The sequence below is a fragment of the Ciconia boyciana genome, chromosome 8 (assembly GCF_034638445.1).
Source record: "Ciconia boyciana chromosome 8, ASM3463844v1, whole genome shotgun sequence".
Lineage (NCBI taxonomy): Eukaryota > Metazoa > Chordata > Aves > Ciconiiformes > Ciconiidae > Ciconia > Ciconia boyciana.
In genome coordinates this window covers 20,838,635-20,849,375 of record NC_132941.1, presented here as the reverse complement: position 1 = coordinate 20,849,375, position 10,741 = coordinate 20,838,635, and the positions used below count along the sequence as shown (strand labels likewise).

Sequence of the window (10,741 nt, the reverse complement as noted above, 5' to 3'; positions counted from 1 at the left end):
CCGGTACCGCCCCGATCGCGCCAGCCCGCAGCCCGGAGCGGGGCCAGCGCGGCCCCGAAAGCTGCAGCGGCTGGTGCGGGCACGTGAGGCGGCCCCACTGAGGCGAGGGCAGCGACCACCGCCTCAGGGAGGAGAGACCGACCCTCGTCCCGGATCGTGCCCCGCCCCCGCCTGCGTACAGACCGCGGTGGACGCGCTCCAGCGCAGGCAGCGCCGCCTTTATTGCAATAGAGTCAGGTGTCACCGTGCAAGTACCTCAGCAGCCATCGATCTACTTGGCAGGTGCGTGGTTCCTGTACGCTTTGGCAGTCTCAAACCATGTCTTCTCTACAGCTTCTTGGCCCACCTCAAACATTTTCATTAAGTGTTTCCACCCGGTTTTGGCAGTGACCATGAGGTATTCCTTATTCTCTGGGTACTGCAGAGCTGTGTGGGCTGCTATGACGAGGGACTGCGAAAACCTCCCGCTCACCAAGAGAAAGAGGGCACCTCTCTCCTCCTCTGTGAGTGGCAGGACACTTTCAAACCCTGCGAGAACATGCCCTCCGACACTCAGAGGGTCTGGGCTCTCAATCATCATGTACATGATAGCTATTGCGACTTCAAATACATAATACCCATAACTCATGTCGCCAAAATCGAGGATGCCAGACACTCTGTACCGAGGATTCTCCAGGGAAGCAGAACTGGAGACTACTAGAATGTTGTGGTCATTAAGATCTCCATGATTGATACCTAAACACAGAAGAAATAGAAACAGTATTTAATAATTATTAAACAGCAGAATCTAACTTTTTTTTCCATTTCTCAGTGAAACAGCTTTGAAAAGATGCATAGAGGCTCAAACTAACACTCAGCTACAAAACCATACTAGTCTTCCTCAGCATCAAGTGTTGCCTTTCATGGCCTCATTGCTTCCTAGCAACGTCGGTTCCACTAACAGGCGACCAGGTAGCAACTCATAAAGGGAGCGTTACGAGATCTTATTCCAGTCTGGTGATACGCTGTGATATGCTACATGTCTTCCAAACACAGAACAGCAGTTTTCAAATTATCAAATTGTCAAATTATCATCAACATCAATGTGAGTTGAATTCCCAAAATATGATTAAATAGTTATTTGGGCCTTTATGAAAGGAAGTAGTGTACTCCATGTATCCTTATTAAGCTGATATAAGAGCATGAAAACCATCACTGTAACTGGAAGCAAACTCATCAGAAAGATCAAGAACTGAACCTGACTCTGGACAGCACATTCCTCCTGGCTTATTCTGCGCTGTGTTCGTTCAGCACAGTATTTGCACATGTCTAGCTAGGGATAAAGGAGACTGACTTTTTTGTGCTTGGTTTTGCCTTCTCCACAGACCCAAACTCCCATAATAAATTTCAGTGTCTCAGTTCAACATAATTACAATGAGAATAAAACACTCACAGGCTCGAAAACTGCTTAGCTTGGGTATTACTTTCTCTTTAAACTGCTCGATAACTTGTTCCACAACTTCACGATATTTGTTCTGGCCCAAGGCATAAATGTACTGATCTAGAAGAGGCACGTTTGCCAGGTTCCAAATGAACTGACCTCGATGCAGACTTTTTACTGATGGATGATGGAATTTCTATGGAAAAAGCACAAGATAAAACAAGCCATAAGTAAAAATTCTGGTTTTATGATTAAAGGGCTTGATTCAAGGCCCCTATTAACTTTAACAGGTTCCTAATGAGACTCACCAAAAAGCACCATGACTTAGACTATTGCTTTATATCAACAAGTAAAAGAATAACCTGAAGAATAATTAAGGCAAGCATCTTAATATCTACATACAACCCAAATGTTTTTTTCCCCATTCTTTAGGTACAAAGATTATCTTAAGTCATTCATTACTTAAATAATTTAAAAATTGACACTGACTTTCTGTAACGTGACATTATGTAGCGACTTTGAGGCCTTGCCAAGGCCAGAGTCCCACACTGGCAGAGCCTGGATTGCACAGCTGGCGCGACAGAAAGCTGTCAGAGCAGAAGAGACACAGAACCCACCAGCATGCAGGGAACAGGCACACTCTGCATTTAAAACTGGCAGCTTCTGGGGACAAGCCTTAGGATCAGCTGGTACATGAAAAATCCTGAGGACAGAAGTACTTTATGGAGATACTGGACAGAGCTTTATTCTCATGAAAATTTGCCTTTGTACATCCAGGTAGCCTAAATATTTTAAACAACAAGGTCCCTAACCTCTCTCTCACTAGCAAATGAAAAAGGTGGTTTGGAAAATGACATTCAGGGAGGAAAAGCATCTCTCCCACTGCACAGCACTCTTATCCTTGAACCCTCTAATGCTTATTAAGGTGGCTTGTGGGACAGATTCTATCAGAGCATAGGGCAAATAAAAAAACCTTCCCACTAGAGCAGCTGGCTTCCTTTTAAAAAGAAACCCATGCACGTAATTAAGGCTCTTAAAGATAGCTCAATGATAGTTGAAACTGGAACCATGTATGAAAAAGTAAGGAACAAGATCAAGCCTAAACCAAAAATCACAATACAGGATCCCTAATGCTGTATAAAGCACCACACTGGTAGGAAGAATGTCATCTGGTAAGTCACCACTGCAGCCTTCCCAGCACAAATCAGATATTCCAGCAAGCTATAAATGGGATACCAGGTGGGTGAAGGGTAGTAAAGTCATGAGCCCTTGTTACTGTAAAGCCATAGACAATCACTTTACAGCCATCAACTTATTTCCATTTAGAGGACGTGAAGCACATCCAAGCAAAAGGAGACAGCAACAGAGAAAGTGGTGGAATACTATTTTGTGCACAAAACAAGGCATGGCACATTGCTTTGCTATCAAGTTCATAAAGTAAATTAACTGGGTAGAAAAGACAGGCTGTATTTTCTGATCTGTCATCAGAAAATTTAATCAGAAAAATAATACCTTAGGTATTATTTTTAGTGTCAATGACATTTTGAAGTTTTGACAGTAATGATTGTAATTTTCTTTCTTTTAAATGACAAATCTTGGTAGATGATAAACCATATGTTAAGGGCATAAAGAGCCTTTTCCATCAAAATTTGCTTTCTCATCAGCTATTTCCTCCTTGGCAGGACAAGTCACAGGCATATTTTGAGACTAGCTGGTCTATAGAAATTGTTTTAATCACATTATAAGAGCGTGACCAGAGTGTTAGAAGGCAACAGTAAATTATCTTTCCCAATTGAAAAATGCTCTTGTAATTTAAGAATGTGGTTAGTAAAGCTGGCAATTCACATTTCATAATTGTCTGAAGCCAGTAGCCAGAACATGAGAAGGAAAGGTTAATGAAAAGCAATAAATAATGCAAGAGTTCTTTTATGTATCAAACTTAATTACTGGCTGATTTATCAACTTTATTATCCTGTATAATTACGGAGTAGAGAAAGAACTTACTTTGCATTAAGATTATTTGACTGGAAGAGGTGCAAATGAGAGAAGTGTCACAAATCTCTGTTCATTGGCATATCTGGCATTGTAGAGAAGGAACCAACTGCTACCAATGTTAAATGGTCACAGTTCGCATGACCAGCAGAAAGAGAGTCAACATGAATTCAAAATAATAAATCAGCGAGCTGTGCCTGATGTGCACTATACAAAAACGCTTTACAAGCTTTACATGCTTCTAATTTGGGCAGCCTAGGTTCTAATTTGGGCAGCTTAGGGTTCACTCCCCTTATTTGCCAGGTTTGAAACACCAAACAGATGAGTTTTGCATAAGTAAAAAGAATTCCTTATCTCCCTGTTTGTGGTACAAAAATGCTTTGCGAAAGGATCACCAATACCATGTCATCAGCACCAACTGGACACGATACTTGGGGAAATGCTTTAGTGACAGCCAGCTTGGAGGCTGGCACCTGAAAGATGAGTTAAACTGACATCTGCATTCACCATCTGGAATTTTGCAGATCAGGAAAGCAGACAGCAAGCACAAGAAGAAATACAGAGGAGAAATGAATTGAAAAAGAAGTTTGTGAGGCCAGAGCAACGAAAACTCACCTCTGAGAGAGCTTTATCCAAACTCGCAGCTAGCTTACCGATCTCATAGAAAATCTGAGTATTTGTAGCAATTTTTGCTACAGGCGTACCTGGCAGGTAAGTCAGCAGTCTGACCATGTACTTTTTGTTCCCAGGTCCAGTATCTAACAAGCAAAGAGAGATGCAGTCAGTCGCTTCAATATATGCTACTGAGTATTAGCTGATGCAAGAGGCAAAAAAAGTTTATCCCAGTGTAGTAGTCATCAGATGTAGCTGATAAAACAGATTTCATTGAAAGATGTGATTTACCAGAATGTTGTACGATGATGTGTAAACCTTAACACACTTGCAACCTATGTTGGACTTTTAGTCCTTGTGCTTGGAATTGACTCTGCATACAGCAGGTTTTCTCCAGTGCCCGCAGACACCCACTTACGCAGAACAGGAGGTCTCAGGAATCCCAGCTTTTGTATGGAAGTTACAGTGAAAATAAAAGCAAAATATCAACACAATTTTTCTTCCAAGTGCTGTTAAAGCAACTTGTTCTGGCATCATGGATGGTCTGGAACTGTATTTTACACCATTCTCTAGGCAAATAATTTGTAACATCATTTAGTTGGTGAGGCTTTTTTTCCTTTTCTTGTGCATGGACAGGTCAGATCAATGTTTTCTCTAATTCATTATACTGAAGTTATTTCCTAAATATTTTCATAGTTAATTATTACTCTCTTTGAGTTGCTTTGCTTCTGGTATTTTAATGTTGAACTATTATGGCTGGACGTACAGGTCACCTGATACATATCCCCTAATATTTAAAAATAAGCCTAGAGTTTTACTTTAGTATATATATGGCATGCCATATAGCAAGCTACTGCCAAGCTAAGGGTGATAGTAGTGCAGTAAAGGTGCTTGTAATTGCTCACCTCCTGACTCCAGAGACATTATGTTACCATCTTTTGTAAAATAAGGAGTAGCTGAAGGAAAGCCTTCAGTGCTGAGCAACATCATGGCCTGGGTCTGTGCTTCAATGAGGTCAGGCTCCTGGCTGTCTTTCGAATTGGTGATTTTGAGGACATACTCATCAGCGCCTTCAGCCACACCTTTGTTTTTTGAGACACGCACGTGGAAATTCTGATCGTCATAGCTGGGGAGCAGCCTGATCCAAGACACCTTTAATCCAAACACCCTGTCAACCAATTCAGTCGCTTCTTTTTCACCAAGCGCTGGTTTGGTGAATGCCTGAGGTTGACAGTCATTTCCAGAAGACATCGTGTCTTTAGGAGAAAAAGAGAAGCTGGATGATCTTATCTGTATTCTGACATCAGAAGCAGTAATTACTGCAACAAAATGCATTTGGATACTGGAGAGGAGTTTCCTACATTTACTTAACAAGCAAAGAAAACCCACTAAGCCAGTCCAGGTTTCTTACATCATGGTTTCTTGTCAGCTACTTACTCTGTAGCCCCCCTCACCCCCCAAGAAAGACTTCTAGAGAGATGCACTCAATCTGTTCAGAACAAGTAGACATGAAAAGCGTATTAACTAGTAGTATTTTTATCAGCTAATTTCCAGTAGCAGCCTAACCTGGTACGTTGCTAACCAAGACTGATTTCCTAAGGAACAGAGTTGCTGAATCCCTGCCCAGGAAGTTCTAAATTCACGTCTGCAAAAGACAAGAAATATTTTAGTAGACCTTAACGTTAAAGCAGACGTAATCTTTCTGCCCGGCCACGGCCTTCAGAATTCCTGCGTTAAGAAATGCAGAACAAACCTACAGACACTCGCTCCGTCTCTCGCCCGCTCCAGGCCTCGGCGCTTGCGTGGCTGCTGGAAGCGCCGAGCCTCGGCCTCCCCTCTGCACAAACAGGCAACCCTTGGACTCGGCGGGTGCTGCGCCAACCTTTGTCCGGCCCGGAGTCCAAGGAGCTGCAAGGGAGCGGCCGTCTGCCGGGGCCCCGCCAGCCCACCCGCTCGCCCACGTCTTTCTGGGCCGAAACACCGTGTGTTAGCAGGAACGCAGGTCCGCGCCCCGGCCCCGGCCCCAGCCTGGCTGGACAGCGCGCCGGACTCCGCCTTTGTCCCCGGCTGCCGGGGGCCGCCAGCGCCCTGCTCCCGGCGCCGAGCCCTCCAAGCGGCTGCCCGCCACCCTCCCGGAGGCCCGCCGCGCCCTGCGGCACCCCGCCCCCGCGGGCGGCGGCCCCGCCGTTGCCGACAGCTGCGCAGGAGCCCCCCCGGCCGCCGCGGCAGGTCCCGGGCCTGGCGCGGACCTCCCCTTCCGCGGGCAGCGGGGCCGGAGCCCTGCCTGCGGGGAAGGGTGCGGAGTGGTCAGCGGTGGCTGGCAGCCGGCCCCGGGCCTGGGGGACGAGGCAAACCCACCCTGCTCGCGGGGTGGCTACGAACGAAGCAATGCACCCGTTTATTATTTTTTGTTTCCAAGCAGCATGAGAGGGAAGGAAACTTCCCGTCAGAGAGCGAAAACACTTTAAAAAAGTGCGTCCACTGCTATCAGTAGAAATAGAGATTTGCATCTGATTATTTTGTTTAAATCCTTGTATCAGCATACAAGACCAAAAACTCTACCAGCTGTTTTGACCAAAAATATAATTTACGTATAACAAACCTGAGGCATCTTTCTTGGGACGTCCTTTAGACTGTACCAGAGTTCAGACTGGGAACACTGATCCAGTCCTAGATAATTTTAGACCTAATTAAAATAATTACAAATCTCAGTCCCACACACATACTAACTTTCAAGATCAATATCTAAATCTCTTCTGAAATTCCTAATGAAAAAAAAAAGAAAGAGTAAGCTTCTGCAATATTTGAGGTCCCACTATGATGGAATTACAAATCTGAGGAAAAAGGATTTAGGAAAGGCTTACTGAAATTAAAAAAAAGCAACCAACCAACCCTTGGTTTTAAGTAAACCAGTTGTTAAGACTCCTCTGTCCCAATATTTCAGTGTTATCTGTAATACTAGGGACATTAAATTGAAAACTTTATTTTAATCCAATAGGGAATTTATAAAACCGAAACTATTTCCACAAGAAACAAATGTAAGTTCCTTGGATCCCCCACCCCCCCAGTTTCAGAACAGATGTTACTAAACAAAGTGATTGACCAACTAATAAATATTTTAACATACTTCATTCTCCCCTCTCTCAGCCCCCCAGAAATCACACAAGTTTTTTCAAGAATAAGGGAGCTCCAGAAAATATTTAGGGTTCCCTCTCCTGATTTCCGAGGCTGACTAAAGGTTTAGCTCACTGGAACAAAATTGATATAGCAGGAAACCATTCTTGCTATACTTGTGACTTTAAGATACATAGCAGGTTACAGAAAAATCAGAATATACTCATTCTCTCTGTAAACAAAATTACAATGCATTTTGCAGATCTGTACCTTGTTAGTCTTGCCTTAGTTCCAGACAGCAGTGCTAAGACTTAAGACCTATAGACTTCCATGCTTCTCCTGCCTGCCCAGTGTTTTGGTGGGAAGCACACCGTGGTTGTGAGGCAACACACAGGACTAAGGTTGTACTTTAGCATCTCTTGTCATTACCCGTAAGAAAGATAAGACTTAAATTATTTAGCATCTCTGTGGTGGATAGAAGTCTAATACATCTTCTGAAAGTGAGTCTTCAGAGGTGGGTCAGTATCGGACATCCCCAAATCACTTTTGAAGATCTTGTCAGACCTGTAAGCTCTATGTGCCATAACTGTAACCCTGGTCAACAGCTTGCTTTAATACAGGATTTGATCTAGATTCTAAATTAGACATTTTCCTGACGAATAGGTTATTCAAAAAGCATTTGATATAGTTGTAATATCCAGACTAGTATCTAGAGCTCAGCTGACACAGAAAAAACATCTTTCTACACCAACTAAACATGATTGGGAAGCCCACATGTGAGACACTCCTAACAAGAAAACAAAACATGCATAATTGTACCCTTTTCCTTATTCACCCCACCCTTTCATACATACTTACAGTAACATTTTAAGTGTATTCCATACTATCTATTCAAAATAGATGGTAACATACAAGAACTGTGATACAATTTTCTTTATTAAAAATAATTTACAGCATTGGTAACATTTTATGCACAGTTATCAATTGAACCTAAGATCTATCTATACAATACTTACTGAACTTAAAACTTACACTGTTCTGTTGGCTTTAAACAGCAGACATTGATTTGCAGTTGCTTAAATATCATTAATATACATAGTTTCATGTCCTTATACTTAGATGTAAAACATATAAACATCAACACTATCCCAAAGCTTTGTAGTTGGGAGGGGGAGGGAGTAAGAGGGGTGCAAGGAGAGAAGACATTTAGAAAAGTTGGAACAGATTCTTCCCCCAAATCAAACTGGAGAGAATTCTAGATAAAATACACCTAACACACTGAGTCACTTCTTCAAAAAGGTACATTCCCTCCTATGCTTTAAGATACTAGAAAGATCTAATTGAACAATGTTTTTTTGTGTGTGATCACAGCAATCCCCCGCCTGTGCTGTATCCCGCCACTGCCAGAAAGCAGGTGTCACTCTTGCCCACCTAACACTCATAGGATCCTAGCAGTGTGTCCAAAGTTAAACGTCTTCCCTTTGCTGCCTGGTTGTTGAACTGGACTTTACAATGCTCACTGCTGCACAAGGGAGAGGGGACAGGCACATTACCATGGATAATCAGGCAAGTGTTATCTTCACCAGCAGTTCACTACCACGTGAGAAGCAGGAGATGGGTACATAAGCAGCGCTGTTCCTCGCAGCACCCGCTGCACTTCGGGCGTACACATCTTAAGGGTAGGAGTCAGTCTGCACAACTTGCAAAGATGCTATTGACTTTGGCATGTTTAGGGCTGGACCCACTGCAGCAACAATAGCAGGAGCCTAAAGTTGAACAGCAACTGTGCCAAAGCACAGCTCAAAAGCCATCTTTCATCCATTTTAAGACACAGGAGTGCAGCAGAATTAAAGTAGTTGCTATGGTAATGAAACCCATCGTGTCTCTTAAGAGATGACTAGCTTTATTGGTGACAACTTGTGGACAGGTCACATCCCTTGGAATTGCACTTAGCTTCACAATACTCATTTACCTTGACATGGCTTGGATCACCATCTCCTTCTGAAGCAAGGAGTGTGTTACTGCACTAGAGAGGGTGGGAGCCTGTGTTCCCTTCAAGCATTAGCAGTTATGCAAGTTTTAAATAGGCTTGTAGTTGTGTTTTTATTTATCATCTGCACCAGGCATCATTATGTGCCAGCACAAAATTCCTATTTGCTCCCCAATAATGAATAAGCATTTTCTTGAACTAAATCAAGAATATACCTTTGACCTGGGAAAAAATAGTATCAGACACTGTTGTACAGGAAGTAAGATCTGCTCAATACTCTAGATAAAATTAGCAAAAATGTACCACAGAACAGAAACTCATTCAGTATTCAGTTGAATATAGTATTTAAAAAATGCATTGATGTATCACCCATATCAGTGGTAGGAGTCACAGGAATGGTTTTTATCTTGACTAAAAGAAAACCAGAGCAAAACTAGTGAAATATAAAAACAGATTATACAGAATTTCTAACTTTAGGGAACTTTGTCCAATAAAAAAAAAAAGGTGTATCAAAGTTATGCCAGTGAAGTCAAATTAATTTGGCATTTGAACTGTTAAAAAGATATATTGTAATGATATAATTATGCCAAGGTTTTTTTGTTTGTTTGTTTTTTAAAAGGAATGTGAGAAGCATACTATTTAAAGATTTGAGTGGTGTATCGGTTAGTTTGCAAGCCAACTAGCTTAGTGTCTGGTTATAAATTGAAAGCACATGTAGTAAAGCTAATATAGTCCTCTTGAAAGTTTTGATATTTAAGACAATGTTTATCAAGAGCAAAAAAATCTTAAAGTTAATCTTGACAATTTATAGGCAAGTTATTGCAGTTTTGTTCTCCAAAAGAAACTACTTTCTACATAAACCATAAGCGGTATTATGAAGCTTTTCAAGATACAGGAGCACAAAAATAGCATCTTGACGCTGAAGACTCACTTGCACAGATCAGAAGCTATCAATGCTTAGTTAAGTGGTAGAACAAGCACTTTTGCAGAAACTGCGCATCTCCTGTTAATATTAAATACAGAACAGGATTTTTTACAGTCAATGTGCTGACAATTAAATTTATAGAAGTTGCAATGGTGTAAGAGCCAATTTGTTCAGTATTCTGGGATCTTCAGCAGGGGAATCTGATGCTTGTTTAGAAGAGCTGTAAACTAACAGCATATTAGAAAGCATGAAAAGGCAGAATGGCTACCTCGGCCGTTTAACATTCAACAAGTAAGTACAGCTTATTAGGCATAGGTTGTATTTAAAGCAGAGGAATTTAAACAGTCCTAACAAACATTTTAGAAGATTTTTAAAGGTTAAAATACTAAGGGGAGGTACTTTGTCTAATGATATCGCAGACAGGAGAGTAAAAATTTGATGTAATAAATGACAAACTGCATCCCTTGAAGTAGATACGACAAACTTCAATTGAAGGACACTGCAGCTTGCCAAAAAGCTGGGGTGCTACACTTACCCTGCATGAACAAAATAATTGCGAGCATTTTTTTAAATGCAGAGATGTTTCCCGTACTTGTAAGCATACAATATTTCATAGCGTGAGCAGTTTTAAATCTGGATCCAAATGAAATATAATCCCATAATAAAGATAAGAAAGTAATTATCTGTG

At 41.9% G+C, this 10,741-nt stretch overlaps 1 protein-coding gene across 4 annotated transcripts; it reads right to left on the bottom strand.

Moving 5' to 3' along the window:
• Positions 1-197: 197 nt before the first annotated feature.
• On the bottom strand, positions 198-6,254 carry HYKK (hydroxylysine kinase). 4 transcript variants are annotated; one of them, XM_072869249.1, is made up of 6 exons: positions 5,778-6,254; positions 5,591-5,669; positions 4,930-5,280; positions 4,028-4,170; positions 1,433-1,616; positions 198-735 (listed from the first exon to the last, which is right to left on the bottom strand). In XM_072869249.1, the coding sequence occupies exons 3-6, from the start codon at positions 5,273-5,275 to the stop codon at positions 272-274; spliced, it is 1,137 nt and encodes a 378-aa protein (XP_072725350.1). In that variant the 5' UTR covers positions 5,276-5,280; positions 5,591-5,669; positions 5,778-6,254; the 3' UTR covers positions 198-271. The 4 variants fall into 4 exon arrangements, with proteins under 4 accessions (XP_072725350.1, XP_072725351.1, XP_072725352.1 ...); XM_072869250.1 differs by having other exon boundaries at positions 5,782-6,254; XM_072869251.1 differs by lacking the exon at positions 5,591-5,669.
• Between the last annotated feature and the right edge of the window lie 4,487 nt (positions 6,255-10,741).

Coding starts and splice junctions, on each gene's coding strand:
- HYKK (XM_072869249.1), bottom strand. CDS start 5,275: ATGTCTTCTGGAAATGACTGTCAACCTCAGGCATTCACCAAACCAGCG. Junction 4,171..4,929: donor AATGTCTCTGGAGTCAGGAG/GTGAGCAATTAC, acceptor TTTGCTTGTTAG/ATACTGGACCTGGGAACAAA. Junction 736..1,432: donor GCTAAGCAGTTTTCGAGCCT/GTGAGTGTTTTA, acceptor TTCTGTGTTTAG/GTATCAATCATGGAGATCTT.